We start from the raw sequence: 21898 nt of genomic DNA, 5'->3' as shown, positions 1-21898 counted from the left end.
TTTTTAGGAAGCGGCAAAGAATAACACTTTAAGTTACTCAGGATTTTTGTGAAGAGACTGTGGCCATTCCATGTACCGGTACCCTTCATTCACCATACACGTACCGGGTATGCACCTTGTTTATTTCATTAGCAGGGTACCGTACATGTACTTATCATGTGTAGACAACTTTTGACATGCCCTGGCCAGCAACCAGCTACCGTACACAATGTAAACAGTGCACTGCACAACTTACTAATGTGCTGAGATGCTGCAGTTAGGCTGATGTGCTACCGGTATGCATGCCATAGCGTACACATGTGGTACATGTACCCAGTAGTTTTGGGGGACAACACATTTTCAAACATACATGTACATGTACACATAGAGAGTGTTAGGACCAAAACGTGCAATTTTCTGAGCTATTTCTTTTAAGGAGAACCATAATGGTAGTTGAATGGTTCCTTGAAATGAATCCCCAATTTTGTTGAACTACTAGTAAGAAGCACATGTACATGTATGTACTAAAATTTATTATGTCCGGGTCCAGTATACACTGTACATGTACATGTATGTGTACGTACCGGTACATGTTGGTCTAACGGTAATATTATGCCCCCCCCCCAAATATTAGTTTGCCTCTGGTCAGACTGATTTGTTCCAGAATTGGTGTGGCGGTGCGACTTTTTTTTCCCTCCCTCCGCCAAGATGGTCTAGTCCCATGACTAGACAACTGCAGATACACCTTGTCTAATCATGGGACTAGACCAGCTTCATTGTGATTATAAGCTGAGAACCAACAACTTTATGTCCATAGTCTGCTATCATTGTTCAACACTGTCACATTGGGATCTATCGCCCCTAGTAAACGATCTAGCTGCCCACAAAACTGTTGAGACAGTGTGGTAATAGAGAGCAATGTTGCAACTCTTGCAGAGAAAAAAAACAATTGATGCACATGCTTGAAATCGATGTGTGCGACTTTGTTTTGCCTTTACATGCAATAACTGTCCAACATGTACATGTAAACTATGGACAGGTGTAGAAATGTCTGTTTGAATATTTGAGGCAAAAGTTTCATCTTATTAATCTCAATGATCCTCCATCCTCCAATTTCAGTGAATTTTGCACAAACCATATTTGCTTTATTTTTATGTACCTGTACATTTACAGTGTACCAATAAGTATGTGTACTTGTACAGTTGTAACCGGTACATACATGTACATCTGTACATCCATGAACATGTACACGCACGTATACAAGTAACACAAACTGTTACATAACGTAGCCCTATTGGTACATGTACATAAATGCACCACTGTGGCTCCAGAACTACATGTACATGTACCTGGCCCGTTAGGCTGCATGCACATGTGCATGAACATTGCGGAAAGTACAGTAAATGCATTTCTCACTACAGATACAGAGGTGAAATACATGTAAGGTACAGGAACTTCTTGGAGGTCAATGCCCTGAGATTTAGACCATTATCATGGTCAGATGAGCTGTCATACATGTACAGTACATGTACCAGTGCATTGTATACGGTATGCAAAGGGCAGTGTCACACACATTGGTTTGGATAAATAGAGGGATCCCAATACGACGCTTTTAGCATCGATCTGCGCATTTCCGCACTTGAAAATGAGGCTGTATGTGTCAGCTTCAATTCTTAATACGATCAGACGATGGGAAGTGAGGAGTCAAGACACAAAATACATAAAGGTATGTTAAATTAAGACTTTCCAGGCTTCAACTTTTAATGGAAAAGTCTCAACACGTAAAATCAAAAGAAAAACTAACGGCAATTTACCGCAAGCTAATGCACCTGCGATGGTCATGTATCTTGTGCAGTGGGCGTGGTTTAAACTGAAGTGGCGCCACACTTACGAACCGGATACTGCATGTACAGTGTACTGTGTCGACTCCGCGGGCGCGCTCGATGAAGTTCAAACAGAGAGCCTCGCTTTCAATACGGATATGCACAGATGGAGCTAATGTGAAATCCCTCTATAAGGCGCCCTGGTTTGAAAATGCTACCGGAAATGTCCCAACTGTACCTATACCAGGCAAGATATGGGACGGAGGGGTACCCCCCTTACCTGTCCAATCCCTAGAAGTCTGTAAAGAATTCCTGAGTTTCCGATCAAACAATGACCAACACAAGGGCAGGAGGGGGGGTCTCTCCGTCCCATATCTTGCTTCAAATGTCTGTACCGTACCTTACCAATCCGTGTACAAATTCAATTTAAACCAGGAGGCATGAACATTGTATGCAAAATTGTATAAAGTTAACCCAGGCATCAGACCGCATTCTTAAGCTTCATGGATACTGGTGGTGTGTTGTCAGCTGACAGAGAATGCAACATATTACATAGAGCCTGGCCCTACATGTCAATCAGAAAGCATGCTGTTGGCTCTGTGATGGGCTCGCAAAGTGCCGATGGGCCCATCAAACTTTATAAGCTTTCATCAATTACTGCAAGCCATTCTAGTGAAATGGATGCAAAATGCTGGTAGAAAACTGATGTCAAGGGTTTTTCTAAATTCTTTTCTGTGAAATGAGCAATGCCATTTTCAGAATCAATGCTTTCTGGATCAGTGTTTTTTTTGGCCTTGCAGTAAAGTACAGCCTCTTATTTTGGGGTCAGAAAAAGTCAAGGTTAATGACGGTAAGCTTACTGCACGTGACTATGGTACCAGTAGTTATATACTTACACGTACCGCACACGTACCCCTGGTACCCGGGGTATGCACATTTATACACGTGTACATGGAAACAGTGACTCAGACAGCTGATGTGGTGCCAAATCTCTAAGATTACTGAAACAGTTTTTAAAAGTCTGATCAATTTTATTTCAGGGAAAATATAGCACTTACATGTATTAAGTGATCAACTGAGACTTTATACTGTGTGTTAATGTACCAGTAACACAAACATAACGTGCCTGACATAAGGTACTGTACCATGTACCGTTGTACTGTACATGTACATGTATAAACACCGCACTATAAATAAAGCGGTGCACGAACATCTGCGTTGAACTTTACTCCTTGTTCACGTTTTTTCTTACACCAAGGAGAAAAGGTATGTACCACATGTACATGTAGGGCCTACAACATGTACATTTAGACCAACAGGTGTCATTTTCAAGAGGTTCATCTTGAGACCATGCAAAGGTACCTTAACTTACGGTAAATGAAACACATGTGCACACGTACATGTACGAATATTATGTACGAGTGTTACTGGTATGCAGTGCAGTGCATACATTGTACATGTAAAATATTACACAAAAAGATTAGGTACGGTACGTGTTCTTTCGGAGTCCGGATGTGCATTCAGTCTTGGGAATGATATTTATGGGAAATCATGCTTTGTTCCCACGCATCCACAAATGTCCCCGATCACAGATGTTTAACTTCGGAAAATTAACTGTACGTGCATTGTACACCTATAATGTACCCTGTTTGTGCGTTCCCTTGCAGCTGACTTCCAGAGAGCAGATCGGAGCTTTCAGAGCATGATATTAGGCAGCTCTCAGTCTGAACAACTTTGTTTGTTGTTTTGCCAACAGATGAGCGACAGTGTCACCAAGCAGTACATAGAGGATTACTGCATCAACAGAATACGACGTGGCGATATCGATCTGGAGAGCTACCGACATGTGAGCCGGGAGCCCTTCAACATGGTGGCCAGAAGAATGCGGGAAATAGGTTTGTTGAGTACATTTTAACTTGCCCTATTACTCTGTCGTATTGTTCTTGCTTTCCCTGCTCATGTACATGTATTGTGCATTACTTACCTAGTGGTACATGTACTTGCCTCACTTCTCAGATCTCATCCCTGGGAGCTGCGCTGCGCTTTCCTGGCCCGAACCTGGGAAATCCCAGGGTCGTGTCTTTTTGGGTTGAACATACAATGTAGGTAAAAAACAGTGTTTCCCATGGCCTTAGATTTTAGCAGGGTGGCAGACGCAATTCACGTGCAGAGAGTGAACCCCCTACGACATAGATAATGGTGTGGATTTGGGATGCTGCCTGGGGATACCAGGCTGCTAGCTTCCAACTCTTGGAATCAAATTTGCTTGTGTTTACTTCTTGTAAATGAAGGCAACATTTCGAGGAGAGGGGGTTTGGTCATCCAAAGTTGTTTTTTTTTTGGCTGCAATTGTCTTTTACTCAGCAGAACTCGTGCGTGGATGAGATACATGTATTTTCCGAGACAAAATGTTGCCCTCAACGGGATTATTGTAAATTACATGTAGACAAACTACTTGTAGTAATTAATGCGACAAAATGAAAACAGTATTACCCTGTATCAGGGAGATTGGAGCCAGTCCAGAATTTACATGTAGTTTGTACATACACACCTGTACCGGTACAATGTTTTATTATGTGAATGCATTTATTTCAAGGTGTATATGATGCATTCAGATCAGTTGGATTATAAAAATTACTGCGATACTGCTAAATATTAATGCTGCAGACTGTTTATGCTCATACCATAGAGTGCACTTAACTTCTTTGTACATGTACCGGTGCTTAGATAAATTGTGAAGACAGTAGAGCATGGGCACTTGGTACTGTACATGTATTTAATTTGTAAAATATGTGCATATCGGTAGCTCTTCTGGCCGTTTACCGGTAATTTCAATTTCTTCTGCGCAAGCTCACCTCTGAACTGACTTTTGCACATCTCTGTACATGCTTTTAGTTCGGTGAAAAGTTTCTTGTTATGCTCCACACATACAGTGCCTGGGAAGAAAGCAAACAAACGGGGAGGGGGGGAGGGAGATGTCGCCAAAGTTTGTCAAGTTGTGAATTTGCATTGTAGATCTGTGGAAGATCTAATAGTCTGCCCTCAGCTTCAGTCCCAGGGTTTCTGTTTTCATATGAGGAGCAAAGAACCTGCCATAGTGGACCGGTGCATGTACTTTACCTGCACATGTGTACATTGTACAACTTTGTACTCTCATGAAGTGAGGGAGTTGCCATCTCAGCCCATGAGGCAAATCTTGAAAAGCTTTTTTTTTTTTAATCAAGGGAGCTTCGGGGAATCCTTGAATGTTGGCGAGAACACTGAGATTTCTTGTTGGAGATAATCCGATGAGTCTTCTTTCTTTTGCTGGGGTGGAACAAATGCATGGAGTTGAACATCCGGGCAAAGGAAATTTTAGCCGTCGCAGTTTATCCAGTCTTCTATTGCAGACTATTGTGTTTGGCAGACGGCTAGACGTGATGGCTTGTTTTTGACCGTGTTATTACAAGCTAGGAGTCCTCTGGAGTTTTCACTTTAAATGTCATGTGTGGGATGTGTTCACTTTCTGTTTTTTTTTTTTGGGTCCCACTCAAGTTTCTGCACATTAGTACAGTACTGGTACTTTATTGCAGGTCCAGACATTAATGAAATTTTATCTTTTCCTGAATTATAACAACCCACATTTTTTTTGTGGTGCCAATCAGCAATACACGTTCTGGTACAGGTAGCTTACAGTTTGTTGAATGGTAGTTTTACATTTTCAGGGTAAATACATGTACATGTACATGTATGTGAGTTTCATCATACATGTACATGTGTACAATGTACATTGTTCAGTGTGTAATTATACTGTACTGTACCGTACGGCACATTCTTGCACTTCACTACCAGTACTCATTTGTTAAAAGAAATGTTTCCATTGGGCTTTTTCTTCTGTGGGCACTTGGAAACTTACCGCGACATTCCTTCGTGTCAATCTACCGCATATTCTCAGGTGGACTTTTTTTTTTTAACCATAACAGAATGTTTATTCGCTGTGTTACATGCAGGCTTAGTAGTAAGACCAGCTGGTTACATTGCCTGCACTGTACAAATCATGACGAAACTGGCAACATCTGACCTTAAAACTACAAAATCAGACAAATTTGGCTAAATGTGCCTCAAATAAGATGAACCCATACAGGAAAAGCCCTGTAAACAATGTGTGTATACATGTACATGCACCGGTAGCTTTATCCGTCACACTTCACTGTGTGTGCGCGGCATGCTGCTGTACTATACACACAGAGCTGGAGACTGGGAACCATACAACCATTTTTGTGTGCTCACTATTGATCTCTGTGTAGACAGTAGTCTGTGGCTCGTACATGTAGGTGGTCACGGTCAATCTACATTGTATGGGAACTATTCCCATTGGACTTTTTGCACCCCTGTTAACTTACAATTACCGTGACGGCACGGTAATCTTCCGCGACCCTTTTCGGCCCGTTAGTTTTTACATGTACATGTATATCGCATCACGGTAAGTTGACAGGCACGTTAGTTTACTGTGTATTTCCATTGGAGTTAATTTTTTAATTCTATGGGAAAGTCGCGGTAACTTAACCAAAAAAGTCCAATGGGAACACGGCTAAACACATCAAAAAACAGAAAGCATCCACTATGGGTGTTTCAAGTATTTCTCTCTCTGTGAAAGACAGTCAAAGTCTCTGCATCTCATGCTGTTTATTGTTTCCAACATCTGCATCAGTTGACCAGTAATATTCATATAATGGTCTGTAATGCTGTTCATGGTGTTTGAACCAGTAAGTCAAGGAATATGTACATAACACGTGTAACATGCATAGATACGGTACATGTAAAGTCTGGTTTTTTAATCACAGCCCACCAGAGGTACTGTACATGTACTGGTACATGTACAGTGGTGTACATGTATATGTACACTGTACTCGTACACGAACGTGTAGGCTGGCTAAACATGTCCATGCAGCAGTTTTTAGTTTAATCATATGAAAGCCAAATTTCATTACACATGCCTGCATTGGTATTCATGTCTACTTTTTACATTACGCAACTAAGGACTAAGTTCTGTGTGGGATCCGCGTCCTTTTGCATTCAGATGACCGCTGCTTTATTAGTGGTGCTGCTGTTGTTATTCAGTGAGACGTCAAAATGTGCAGAAGGAAAAACTGGTTCAGCATCCGACTTGATAATTTTCTTTTGGATTCCAAATATTAAATTCAGGGTCCTATGAGAGATCGTGTGATGGCTGTACTGGTACTTCATGATTTTTTTTTTTAAGACCTTTCCTACGTGTATGAAGACCATGAACTGGTTTAAACTGTGTTACCCAAACTCTAATCAGCCAGACTTTTAGCCAAATGATACAAATAAAGATGTCAGTGCTCTTGCTCTGTGTCAGGAGGCTCTCTGAATTGTTCAGTACTTGATCACATTCAGACCTTTTCACACTGGAGAAATCTTGGGGTTGATGCAGGGTTGAAAAGTGGCAACGATTCCTACTTGAAACTGTTTCAACCCCACGCCAACCCTGCATCAACCCTGAGATTGAGTTGAACCCCAGGTTGAACTCAACCCTGTTCCAGACCGGGGTTGAGCTTTGTCAACCAGGGTTAAAAATTGTTTATGCTCATTTCTAGATTGATCTTACCCCGATAAGCTCAGTTCACACGAAACAAATGTAGAAACAATGCTGGTTTGAACGTTTGGTTAAAAAGTCAATATTCAACCAAGGGCAGTCTTGGGTTCACCCAGGGCTGTAGTGTGAAAAGACCAATTGCCAATAGGCTGCATTGCATTATGTTCAGGATGGGCTGGGGGTCATGGTTCTCTTTAATAAAGTTACATACTGGTTCAGGTACATGTACCGCTTATGAACCTCGATCCCTTCCCATGTTTGTTTTTTAAGCAATGCACAATGGAAACGGCGCTTCAGTTCCAAAGTTGGAGCATTCATTTCGGACCGCACTGAACACACAGATCCTTCCCTTCTGAAGGAAAGCTATGCTATTTGGTAGCTTGAAGTCTTTGCCATCTGCCTAATTGACTGACTGACTTTACCCTTCATTGCCAGTTGAAGATTCAAAAGAAAAGAAAAGAAAAAAAAAGCATACATGTACATGTATGTACCGGCACCTGCATAGTGTACTGTACATGTATATACATGTACATGTACCTTACCGTACTGTACTGTATGAACATGTATGCAGCATTTACATGTACATGGGTCTGTCCACACTAAAAAACACATTTGCACATTTTTAACCAAAATCATCTCTTTCTTTAACAGTGTTGAAAGTCAAGTAATTAACTTAAACAATTTTACTGATATTTGTACATGGATAATTATGGAGATATACATGTGTGGTAGTTTACACTGTTTAATAGGCTTTGGTTGTTGCTCTTTGTTAAAATAATCAGGATCTTGATGAAAATGTCCATCTTTTATTAGGGGTTCTGGTGGGACATGTGTCAGTTCATGCTTTTCAGGTTATAATCTAAAATACCACTGACTCTTATAGAGAAAAGCAATTCATCTGTTAAAACATGGATACTACAGGTGTAACTTTTGAGAAATATGTCAAAATCTATGGCTTGTTATTGCTTTAAGTTATCTTAAACTGGAATTTAAGGAGAGCTACACATGTACCAGTAATTAATGGAATAATGTACGCCACGGTGTCTGCCCACCATGACAAACATGAAACAGGCTGATTTTGCCATTCCTTGAGCAGATAACTTCAACAAAAACATATTTCTTCCTGAGAAAAGTTTTTACAATAATACTTTACATCATATTAGTTGTTGTTTTTTCTATCAGATGACAAAACTAAGATTTGATTTTAGGAATTGCAAATGTCTATCCACTATTTTGTAACGTTTGTCACAACCACATTTTCCCTCTTAATAATCCTAGAAGACTTATCTTACATGTATGAGTACATATACAGGGTGTTTAAAAAAAAAGGAAATCCAACTTCAAGGGGTCAATACGACCATACAGTACATGTACTATCTACATGTACCTTTCAGCAAGGATCATGTCATCAGATTATGAGCGTTAAAATGACACAGAGGTTTCTTGTCCAGGGCCATGCATGATTGAGCACCATCACCCAGAATTTAGGGTGCAAAAATGTGGTTGGTTCACTTACACGTGATACCAAGCTTGTTTGATGGCCATAATGAACATGGGATTGTCAGGCCTTTTGAATTAACCCCATTGCATAACTAGGCAAGACATTATTCACAATCAAGGTGTGGCAATTGGTCAAGTGAAATGGACTAGGCTCAATAAGTGAATCAGTGCAGTTTTGGTGCCGTGATTTCAATCAATTGGTATTCACTTATGCAATAACTTGATTAGGCAAGAAAGGTGTCATTTGAAAGCTCTTACACGTATCTTCAATTTGATTGCTGTGGCCCTCAAAATGCTATGTGAGATGCCATATACATGTACATGTAGCTATATTAACCCCATAAAGTTGGATTATCTTTTTTTGAAACACCTTGTACATTTATTAAAAAAACAAATAAAATAAAATAATGAACAATTCTTCAGAAAAAGTCGGTTCATTTTGCTGAAATGAAAGTGAGAAGACTGTCTGTCCCCATTGTACGAAGTGACAAACGTTATGTTTTTGCTGTCCATGTGACAAACGTTACTCATTGAGAAAAACTTGCGTAGTGTTCATTCTCACTGAAGTTTAATAGTCTTTTTAACAAAAATGATTTTGAAAACTGAAAACAAATAAGTTTGGTTTAAGAACAATTCTGCTCTCATGCTCTCGTTCAAACACCAGAAAAATGTCTGTCCATGTTACAAACCTTATCCATGTGACAAACGTGATGTCTGTCCAGTGACAAATGTAACATAATTTTCTTGAAATAAATTTCAGTGTCATCTACACTGGAATTGTTTTTATGAGTTAATGAAAGTTTCTAAAAGTAAACTAAAAAGAGTATTTGTATCATACATTGCAGGTAATTTTCGATTTGTGTTTTGAATTTAATTTTCACATTTAAGAAATAAAGTGGCTGCCCATGTGATAAACATTATCTTCAAGAATAAACTTCTGTCATGCAAATGTGTCTTTTAGTGTGGACAGACCCACCTGCTGTGTATACCGGGACTTTTGCATAAATGTATTACATGTGTCCTGTACATGTACAGTTTACGGGTATGGTACATGTACATGCCTTGCATAGCGCTAGAGAAAATAAACATACCTGTACATGTACAATCCTGCACATGTACATGTACATGTACTTACATGTACATGTACAGTGTATGTATGTGGACACTGAGTAGTTTGTTTAGGTGCACTTACATGTAAGCATTGGCAGGTCAGACAGGCATTATGATATCATTGATGATGCTGCTCATGTACATGTACATGTACATGTACTGCATGTACATGTACTGAAGTGTTCATGTGCATGTACGTGTACATGTACACTCACAGTAGGTAAATGAACTTATTTTTATCGCATGATCGTACAATACCAGTATACATGTACATATACCTGCAAGTTATGCCTGGCTGACAGAAGACTACACCGTACATGTACATGTACATTCATTATCTGTTGTCGGAATCCCCACCTCACAGTCACAGCTGATGGCAGGTTGTGAAAAAAAGGAATTGTTTTCTTGCATGTGGTGTGCCTGGGAGACTTCAAATGCATTCTGAGCTACGTGTACTTTTACAAGTAGACATCCAGAGAATACCGAGACACAGAAACATGCCCTCCAGAGAGGGCATGGTGTTTGTCACTATCTGGAAAAAACATGTTTTGCCTGCAAATTTTAAACGCACAAGTTACGGTCTTCATTTTATGGGCTTTCTGTATTTGACTGCAGGTGTGAAATCGATATTGTTATTGAAGGAGCTGTCTCCACTCGTACTAGTATGTGCTTTAAGCAAGAGTTTTTTCTTGCGTGTCAGGCTATGCTTGGGATATTGTGACACAAACCGTACCTGTGCATGTACATAAATGTACTTCACATGTGCAAGGTGATTGAGGTCCACCCTTGCTTCTGGCACACTGAAATATAACCATCACTTTCAGGTTTAAGACTTCTCCTTAAAAGACAGGTTCTTTTTTTCATCTGTGTTTTTTTTGGGGGGGGAGTGAAGGACATTTTCTGAAAATTTTGACCTGCTTTTAGGGGTAATATGATTTCATTGGCCCACGCCAGGAGCAATTCTGCAAAATCTTGCCTGAGGTACATGTACATATACCAGTAGTGCCTAGTGTTTTGGATAGTTGTTAAGTGAGTACACACGTACAGTGCTCTGTACCAAAAAGCTGAACAATTGACCCAAAAACTGATTTTTATTTGAAGTACATGTACATACCGGTACATGTATATTGGTATTTAAACATTTGACCAGTCACATACATGTACATGTACAGGCTTGCGTTCTTCTTTAACTTCTTTTTGTTAGGCCCAAAAGAAAAATTCTCTGGTTTCTGGTCAGCGCACGCGTCGCTGTAGACCTGCGTGTTGGCAAAATAAAACAAAATTGATTTAGTGTAAAACGATGTCCAAAAGCTGCCACACTTGCTTCATCGACTGGAATTCTGCTACTGTGTAATTTAACATGTTTTTGATAGGGTACGGTTAATTAATATGAAAGGAGGCCCTCTAGTTTCCCCTACGGGTACTGGTACATGTACATACATATTCAGCAAGGTATGAGACGGAGAGAACCCCCCCTGCTTTGTGTTGGTCATTGTCTTGCAGGAATCTGAGGAATTCCTTTCTGACATCTTGGGGGGATGTGTTAAGTAACAATAGTCTGGAATGTGTATAGGGATTGGACATGTTGGGGGGGGTACCCCTCGGTCTCATTTCTTGCTGGGTATAGGTACATGGACATTTAGTCGGTCCCTCTTTTTCAGATGACATCATTTCTGTATTATACATGTACATTTACACCTGGGAACAAGACAAATGAGGTGGTCTGATATCCTGTGTACATGTACTGGTACACGCTGAAAATGCTTTTATACAGGGGAGGTGGGAGTTCGGGCTGCCGGGCTATTTTTTTTAGTGTTGGTAGCTGCCAGCATTACCTGCACATGCAGTTGCGTTGGACATCTGGTGTTATTTACACTCATTTCCAGGGGAAAAAAGTGAGGGTAAAAAAAAAAAAAACAGCTATGTCACCAGAGACTTTTTTTGGCCTTGTCAAGTGGTATTCTTGCTTTTGTTCTGTATACCTGTATGCAGTTTCCATTTTACCTAAAAGAAATTAAATTTGGTACACGATCACTTACATGTACTTTTTGTCATAACTGATCAATAACAAACTTAACCTTGCCCTGTGCAGACAGGATACAGTTAAATTACACAAGCATAAATACCAATACACCATGGACCAGTCCATTGGAAGCAAATTGCAGTACACGGCCTGGATGTACATTGTACATTGTTAAGGTGCACAGATGTGAACTGAGGTGAAATTCTAGAAACACTGCTATAATTTGATGCATTGTCATGTCCAAATTGTCTAGACATGTGTTGCTCATGTATATTGGCAGTGTTTCAATTTTTACTCCAGGACTTGCTAAAAGCAATTTTGATGTGTACATGTACATGTAGACCCTAATGCTACAGTGATGAGTGGTTTTTGGACCCTTAAGTTGTCTGCATTTATGCTGCCTTCATTTTTCTTTTCACAGAGGCTGATATGTGGTACTAGAACACATAATGAAATTAATGGGGAGTCAGGTGGGCCTTGTGGTTCTTTCCTGCCTTCCACCTCTGCAGTCCGGGTCAATTCCTGGCTCAGTCCACATGGGAATTGGGTTTTCAGTCCCCACATGTACATGTACATGTACCTGATTTCGTGGATTTACCCAGAATATTCCTCTGGGTTTTCCGCCCACCACTAAAACTGTAACTGCATCTCATTGTGTCCTCTTTACAGGTTCCTTCAGGCCTGCGAGCTGCAGTGCCTAGGGCGCTTTGGAGGAATCCTTGGTGTCATTACCAGAAATAAATAATAATAACAGGAATCAGAATAATAACAATAATGAAGAATTTGATAGTTTTGTTTTTAAAAGAAATTACATGTACCTTTGGAACACAGAAAACAAAAACATGCACTGCTGTTCATTTGTGTTTACAGAATGCAATGTACCGGTACGTGTACGAGTAATAAATTAATGACAGAAGACTCGTCAACTTCACGTTCGCAACACTGTGCGATACAGGGCTTTTTTGGTGCAAATCAATTAGTAAGAACAATGATGACCATGTGGTGTTGAGTTTGTTTTTCCCAACAAACTTTAGTTCATTGACCTCGGACTTTGAATCAGTTGACATGTGATGATTGCTCACAGACATGTAATATGAATGCATTTAATCAGAGTTTGTGCTTCCCCTTGTTTTTTCCATTCAGTCTTGCACACCCAAAACTGGTATTGCACACCCAAAACAGGTATTGCACCACCACTACTCAGCAGAGATTGGGAAAAGGGGACACTTGGAGATTGGCCAAAACCACAAGCTGAAGCTCAGCAAATCTGGCTGAAGCATTTTATTCTTTTCTCGGAAAGCTGGGGCCGTGGTTTTTTTTTATCGTTGCATTTGGGGGTCCAATTGTATTAGTCAGAAGTTTATCCTGTGTGTGCCTGACAATGAGGTAATTCCTAATTTTAGGAAAGAGGGTGCCAACAGAAGTGAAGGGGAATACCAATGATGCATCAGACTTTCAAAAGAAAACCCAGGAGCCATAAACACATCAGAGTCGATCTGAATACAAGTATGAATATAAATGTGTAATTTGAATACACTGTACTTGTAAACATGCCCACATGTACATGTACATGTGTACTGTGGTCTTGGACACGTGTCAGTACATGTACAGTGTGTGAATATGATTCAACAAACAGGTACATATACTTTGTACCGGTAATATTCATGCTTGTCTCATTTTTCTTTTTCTCAGAAAAACAGTGGCCACCGATTGTGTGCTTATCATTAAAAGTATTAAGAAGCTACCTGTACGAGGGTAAATAATTGAAATTCAAAACAACCATATATAGATGTGAGTCTTTGGCATTGAATGGGGGAAATACAAGAGGTAGGATTTACATGCACTTTTATCCTACCAAAAGGATAAAGGGTTTTGGAAAGTGTACTGTTTGAACGGCTGAATATTAATTTATGGTAACACAGGCATGCTCAGAGTGACTTCAAGGGAAAGTTGACTGAACTCACGATATTTTATCTCTCTCATTTCTTGTCTCCTTATAGTCTGCTCAGTGTCATTGATATCAATTTGTGCTCAATTTAGAACTACTTTTGGAAACTGATTATTACCATGTTTTGCTAAACTTGGAAGCTCTAATTGCAATAATGGACACTGGCCAGCTAGAAGACTCTGGACAAACAGGATCCAAACGAAGTGAATTTTCGATACAAAAGGGAGTTCAGTTTCAGGAAAAACATGATATGTGTCACAGGACACCCTTGCTTTGAAGGAAAATAAGAATAGGAGAATTGAGCACAGGCCCAGTCCATTCGCGGTAAAAGGAAAAAAAATCCCCAAATGGAAGGATGATTGGCTCTTAATGGTGCACTGTCTGAAAGAGATTGAATGGCTGTGTGCTTTCAACACAGGAAGTTCCTGAGGGGGAAGGAGAGAGGGAGACCATTTCTTTGCGGGAGGGGGTGTTGAAGATTTGAATGGCAGCCAGGAATTATTTTCATTTCATCTACTGGATTACTGGTCAAAGTTTTTGTGTCTGTAAACAGCTGAAAAACTAGAACCGTCATCAGTTAGGACTTGTCAACAAATTTCTGGGCATGAGGGACCTGTACATGGACATGTCTTTACCAGCTGGGAGTTTTGAAATTACGGTAAATTGAGGTGAGGGGGAAAAGTATTGCCTCTGGGAAGGATTTTAAAGCAGGGCAGAAGTCCAAAACAGACAAAAACAAAGTCAAAAGAAAGCTTTTGAAGAAGGAGACCAAGAGAGGAAATGTACGTGTACATGTATGGGACAAGTGTACAATTTGAAAAATTCTACATTGGCAAACTGAACCTACTAGTATTCATAGAGTGCTCGTGTACACGGACAGGTACTGTTTATCGTACGGCAAACCATCCATTATGAAAAATCGGCTGTGTGTTGCAGGGAAAAAAAGTCGTTGTCACTTGGCAAATGTTACTGTTGAAATAAGCATCTGGATACAAATGTTTTTTTTTCAAAACCAGTGAAGGTCTGATTGCTGGTATTTTTTTGTAGATGATGATTCCTTCAAGGTTTGTTGTCATTTTGTTGATGGGGTGCATTTTTGCACAGGGGTATAGACTACATACGTTAGATCTTGTTGCAGAAGTCACTTTGGTACATGCTCTTCAAATGTGTCTCCAAAAGTCCCCATTTATCAGTCAGAAAGTTGAACTTTTTCCCTTGCAACATGTTTACCATTACATTTAATTTCCAAGGTGTGCATTTGCATGCACAGTGATAAAGGTTTTTTGGTTTTGTTTTTGTTTTTGGCAGGTGAAGAAATAGAAAGCAAGAATCCCGAATTCTTTGCAGGATGCTGCGAGCAGCTTCAAATCAGCGAAACAACAGCGTATGCAAAGTTCAAGGATCTCGCAGATGAACTCTTTAAGGACCAAGAAAATGGGCAGAGGGGGACATGTGAGTCAACAATTGAGGAGAAAAAAAACGATGTAATGCCTCGTTTTGCTGGATGATTTTTTTTTGCAGTGTCTATTCTTTTACAAGCTAATACATCAGTCACTGTGGACTGTAATGCAGAAGTAAGGTAATCCTTTGATGTGTTATAATTTTCAGTGCCTTCTGTAATCCTTACACATGTACATAAATCCTGCAATCTCCAACGAAATCCACTAGCAGGTTTTGGAGAATTTCTGTAAGAGTGGGGATGGTGAAGCCCTGCCCTTATAGTATTGGGCTAGTACTTGACATTCAGCTTGAAGTCTCTGGAAAGTTACAATGTACACAGATTGTTCCCTCAATTGTTTCCTTGTACGGTGGTAGATGTTGGAGGTTTCCCAGAGGGTTTTTAGGGGACGCTTTGGTAAGAATGCTTAGGAAGTTAGCATTAACTTGCAAGTGAATACTTGTAATGAACTCTGCGTTTTACATGTATCTTGTTTTGTTTGTTTGTTTGTCTTTGGTCATCTCATCTGCAGGTATGTCCTGGGGCAGAATAGCAGCCTTTATCACATTCAGTGGCCGACTGGCCTTGCACTGTGCATCCAATAACATGGAGACGTTAGTCCCTAGTGTCATCGGTTGGACGTCCAGATATATTGACACCAAGTTGGTTGCGTGGATAAACGACCACCAAGGCTGGGTAAGGATGGCCGAGGGAATGACTCTATCAGAGTTGCTGATCTGTTGGTGGTTCTCCAAACCCTGGCTTTGTCCCTTTCTGTAGACGTATCTTCGGGCTTCAGCTTTGAGACATTTAAGTCTCTGGAGTGCCGACCACAGTGCATCATTATTTGCCACCACAGAAATATCAAATGTGTTAAACTGATAATGGAATTGCAGACAGAGAGATTGAAATGAAGATGACACTTAGGTTTGGAGAAAGGCCTTTGATGGATCAACCTGTGCGGTCAGTGCTTTGAAGTTGTGTTCACTGGCTGGATATTTTGGTCTCTTTTATTATCTGGCGCTCTGTGTTTGTGATTCTCTCGTTACGTTGTGGTCAGTGTGGCATAGATAAGTGAGGAGATTTCACTTTCACTCAGGATGAGGCATCTCGTGAAAGTGCTCTCTTTCTGCTTCAGGCTTATAGTTCACACATGCAGTGCATGTATCCGGGGAAGGAGGGAGGGAGGGTCTAAGCCATCTCTGTTAGTGTACGACTCTTCTGTGCAATGGAAGGATTCTGCAACTAGCCATAGAGCGGTCCTTGGCACAGAGCAGTAAGGGGAGACTGGTTTGTGAATGCTTGCCTACAGCTGCCAGTGTCACTTGAGAAGGGGATTCAGCCACTTCCATTGATGCTTGTGGCATTGCCGGCTGTGTCCAAGTTACATACATACTTAGCAGCTGCTTGAATTAGGCACCACTCTATGGGAAGCGGCTACAGCCACAACCATAGACTCTTGTGTAATTTCAAATTGCAGACAATTAGGACTCAATCTAGCAAAGGCATCCTCGTGTGTAGTCTGGTGCTGCAGCCCCTTCCTTTCGAAATCTAGATTATCTTAAATGGGAGAGTCTGGGAACCAGCACACTTTTGCTCCTGCTGTTTGCGGCTTAGCCCAGCCCAGCCCAGCCCAGCCCAGCTTTCCCCTGCATGACTTGTAAGTTCCCTGACTCTGACCAGCATGTTGCGCCCTCAAGCGATTTGCACACAGCCAATAGCTTTAGCAGCAGGCACTTTTGATGAGAAACTATGGGGAAGAACAATTTGAGACAAAAATTGTAAGAATTTATCCCCGAGCAGGGCTGGGCTTTGTAGGTCGGTCGGCACTGACTGCACAAAATACGATCCCTTTGCAGCCACTGAGCCAGTTCTGCAGGCATTCTTAAGCCAAACAGAAGTCACTAATCCATCCTAAAGTGGGTAATGGAATTCTCACATAAGACGCAAGTAGGACACTGCACAGTCTTTGCTGCTTGATTTCCATTGTCTGTTTTGTCTTTGACAGAGAAACATGCAGATTTTGTGAACTGTTACGCATGCAATACCAGTAGGGATGATTCAAGTTGATTCCAGTTGATCAAGTGATTCAAGTTCAAGACTTTTGCCCAGTGGAGACAAAAGAGTTCAGTCTTGTTGCAACCCAAAACAAAGACAAACCGAATGGCACATGATGGACAAAGAAGAAATGTGAACTTTGCAAACAAATTGAGTCGCTGTTGGCTGTTTTTAGTCTGCTTTCATTGGAAGATGCATGTCTTCATACTGGCGGCCAGTGACCCAGCGTCCAAAGCTACATCTTTGGTTTGTTTGTTTTTTTCTTAAGTGCTTGATAGGGTTTGATGATGAGTTGATGCACTTTCTCCCGCTAACTTCTATCCAGTCACTTTTTAAAAAAAGCCCTTCCCATCAAGAGAATTGAGGCACTTACATTTACCAAGTCAAAAGACATCATTTGCAAGATCTGAATGTCCCTCAAGCGAGCAAATCACTTTGGATGATCATTATTACAACATTCATTGTCATTAATGGTGGCTGTGGGAATGTTCCCAACACGTCTCTTCCGCACTCACTTTGGCTCTGGTATCGGTATATAAATGTACAGTGTAATAAAACCACAAGGAATGACAGAAATTTGTAGATGGACTTGTCTGGTTGAAAGAAGACTATAATTCCTCAAGCAAAATGATCGATTCACTACTCCGTAGTTTGAATGTTGGGCTCAAGAATGCTTTGTTGGATCCGTTTGGGGAATTGAATGTTTACACTGCCCAGGGATAGGTAGAGGGTCTTCACATAAATCATTTGGATTAAGCTGTGGCCATTCTGCCAATGTCACTCATGGCATAAATCCAGATATACCAGGCCACTCCTTACTGCAGCCAACAATGACGATGTTTCATCAAAATTCTTTCCAAATACTGTTACTGCAAACAATTTTAGACTTCCCCCCCTTCCCTGATCAAAACCATGAGGGAATCGTCGTGTTAAGCCCAGGAATGCATGGATGACTGGCAAAGTAGTTTATATGTTAGGGCTGTTGAACATGATTTTATATAACGGTAAATCAAGCTTCTGTTATCATAGTTACATGTACTGATGATGTGCCGTTTGCGTAGCATGGAGAATGTTTATTCAAGTGCATGTTTTTATAACAGAAGTGTACCTGCATATTTAGTTGCTCCCTGAATGCAGCCGGTTCTGTTTGGTATGCATAGCAAGCATTTCAAGAGTTGTCTGGATATCGTGTCTTTACATGTACACGTATGTGCTTTGTGTGCTAAGAAAGTGCCTTGTCACGTGCTGCCCTCAAGACCTACATGTTTATGTGGTTTTGTTTTCTTACTTGCCCCCCCCGTCTTTCCTGGTTGCACTTTAGCCTCAGCTTTTTCCCTCCACCCCGAGTAAGCGCAAAACTTTACTTTGAGTTCACATCACATTTCAGCCTATTTTATGACAATGCACAAAATACTTCTGCTAAAATGAAAGTAATATGCGCTGTAATTGGTGTTGACAAACTACATGAAAATGTAAACACTTGCTGACTTAAAACAAAAATTATTGAAGTATGATGTTTTTTTTTCTTTTGATTTACCTGGATTGTCAACAAAAAATGCATGACACGTGCTGACACGTTTGCTGGTTTCAGAGTGGTTTGGTGCATACATGATTGGTGAACCAGCATCCACAAACATAACCGAAACCTTGCATGTCTGTCTTAAATGAAAGTAACGGTATAGTGTTTCGTCGTAATGTTGACTTAGGTGAATAACCAGGGAATTTAAAAGAATTGAAATGTACGGGCACCTGTACATGTACATGTTGAATTTCTCTTAATAGATGTCATCATTGGTCATTGGCCTTGAGAAATGGCTTACTTGAACTCTGAGTGCACATGTTTATGGGTTTTTGGTTGCCAGTCATTGCTTCTGCTTGTAAGCCAACCCTCTCATGTGTATGTCTCTTTCTTAAAAAAAAAATTCCAGAAAGTAAACTTATCAATTCCTCCATGATTTTTTTCTTCTTCACTCTTCCTTTTACTGCCTGCTTGATGCCTCAGGATGGATTTGCCAAATTCTTTGACGACGACAAAGCAAGGGAGAAGGCGTTAAGCGACACGGTCACCGATATTGTGACGTCCGTGTGCCAATTTGCAGTGGTTGGTGCCGGACTGGCCGCACTCGCTTGCTTGCTGAAGAGATAGGGCACGAGGCCAGGCCCCCTGGCGTGTAGGGAGGGGGGCCAAAGGTCAAGGGTATAGTACTAGTCTTGACATTTGGCACTTGTCTTGTACTCGCAGCTTTCACAGACTTGTGATGTGCTTGATGTGTCGCAGTGGGAATGAGACCAGTTTTCAACGTTTGTCTGCAGAATTTGAATGCAGTTAGAAATGCGTTGCCCAGTGGCATGATCAGATGTACTGCCCAACAAAACAACTGTCGACCAGCACAGCTCATTTTGTTTACACTGTTCACTGTGCATTAAAATGTCAACACTCTTTCAAATTCTAATAATTCCAAGTGATGAACGTACAGTATTGACTGAAGATGTTTACTTTTAAGTTGCCTGTGACCGCAGTGGGCAAACCTTGGAACTAACGATGCACCGTTGGTAAAACTGTCAGGTGCCAGATTGTTGTTCATGTCTTTCTTGCTAAAACCAGGTGTTGAATAAGATGAAATTGAAAGAGAGGCTGAAATTCATGTGGGCATATCCCATTAATAATGCTGTATTCAGCAGCCAAAAATGTGAAAACTTGCTGTCACCAAAGACTGAAGCCTGAGTTTGCAGTATCTGTTAACGTGTACATGTACAGATTCAGTGAACAAATGTGATCCGTCACGACAAAATGAGAGTAAAGTCGCATCCTGCTCTTTCCTATTTTGAGGGTTCAAAATCTTATTGAACTGGAGATCAATTTTGGGGTTTTGTGTCTCGAATACAGTGAAGAGACGGGGAACTAGCCAATCTTTGGGTTTTTGTGACGCCTCACTTTGCCGTCATTGGCTCAGGCATTCAGCCAATGAAATTACACGTAGCTGATCTCCTGTACTTGTACCCTTTACACACCTCACTCTACACACTTGTCGTAGTTGGCACCGCATTGTTTGAGTTTTCTTTTGTTTTGGAAAACTGAACTGTGGTGACCAGTGGTGCGTCCACACAATGTTTTGGGTCCTCCCAGCTGTGGAGCAATAACGATACTGGTACCAATGCTTGTAGCATTCAAGTAGTCACAGGTAGCGTATGTGCAGGCAGCGTACCTGGAGCACATGTGCCTGTAGACTGGTACATATCTCCTACTGATCGTCGGAAGCGCAGCAGTATTCAAAGCTGAATACCGCAGCATGTTGAATGTCCAACTTGCTGGTGTGCTGGTCCCTCTTTGGTTATGCTTTGAGCTATATTTTGTTAATGTTGTTCGCTTGTTTTGGCAAGGGATTATGTTTGAAGACAGTGAAGTTGTATGAACTGTCATTCTTTTGTGAGGATGCTGCATGAACAGAGGAGGTACATGTACATTTCAGTTGTGAAGTGGTCTTTTCTCTTACAAATTTTATTTAATAGTGTTGGAAGTAGCAGTAGACACATTTTTGGTTTGAATTTAAGCTGTGTGATGCGGTGGTCCGCATGCTGCTGTCTGCATTCATACTGCATACATCCTTTCAGAATGTCGCTGAAGATTCATGTTCCAAAGCCATACATGGGTAACCTCTGTTGTCTGGTGTTTTTTGTTGGTGTCCAACTGTTTGATACCAGTAGTCGGCAAGTTGTAGTTGGAATCTTCAACAATAGCTGCTTTCTCAGTGCTGTCACTCTGATAAAACTGGTCATTGCTACAGGCAAAATTTGTATGGAAACACGTTGTTGGAGGTCCATGCAAATGGAGATTTAAAAGAAAGGTTGGCAGATCATTGCAACCAACGTCAGAAAAAATAGGGTTCCGTCTTCGAAACATGGCTCTGGGAGCCATTGTCTTCAGAAAAGATATGAATTTTCAAATTTGATACCCTTACGGAATTCCATCCAGCTTGTACCAGTACATGGACTTTTCTTGAAGGTTACATAAATTTACATTTTTATTTCAGTTGTCGCGTTAGGGCGAGCATGATAAGGAATATATCGTCAAGCAAATTTGATGCATATATATGCTGTACACAAAAAAGATATTAAATAATAAAATCAAATGTACTAAATGTGCGCACATAAAAAAAAGTAACATAGACAAGGATTCCACGTGCACCACAATTCTGCTCATAAGTCATTGTGATGAGCAGTATGCAATGTAAACGCACCACTTTTGAAGTACGGTAGATTTTGTAGCTGTGAGTTTTGCTTAAGCAAAATAGTGCAATAGGCTGTGTCTGAACAACACACAGGGTGCAGTACGGACTGCAAAACAGTTATGTCCCACACTGTTTGTTGCTATGGATTGACCAATCAGGATTGAGGATTCAAGTTTGCTTGAAGGTAAATT

General features: G+C 40.8%; 1 protein-coding gene across 9 annotated transcripts in view; it reads left to right on the top strand.

Annotated features, from left to right (window-relative positions):
* The window catches only part of LOC110989640 (bcl-2-like protein 1), a 46455-nt gene that overhangs the window by 16384 nt on the left and 8173 nt on the right, over positions 1–21898 (top strand). For 6 of the 9 annotated variants that reach the window (XM_022254203.2, XM_022254196.2, XM_087134930.1 and 3 more), the window contains exons 2-4: positions 3559–3697; positions 15291–15434; positions 15953–16116. In XM_022254203.2, the coding sequence (XP_022109895.1) occupies positions 3559–3697; positions 15291–15434; positions 15953–16116 (447 nt within the window). Of the gene's footprint in view, positions 1–2914; positions 3069–3139; positions 3161–3558; positions 3698–15290; positions 15435–15952; positions 16117–19480; positions 19676–21898 lie in introns of those variants that run through there. The other 3 variants (XR_002599664.2, XM_087134931.1, XM_087134932.1) reach the window with 3 other exon arrangements.

Source organism: Acanthaster planci, linkage group LG03 (genome assembly GCF_054643075.1).
Source record: "Acanthaster planci isolate LZ-2023a linkage group LG03, COTS_SCS, whole genome shotgun sequence".
Taxonomy (NCBI): domain Eukaryota; kingdom Metazoa; phylum Echinodermata; class Asteroidea; order Valvatida; family Acanthasteridae; genus Acanthaster; species Acanthaster planci.
The sequence above is the reverse complement of the archived record's forward strand: the minus strand, read 5'-3'. Positions and strand labels throughout refer to the sequence as shown.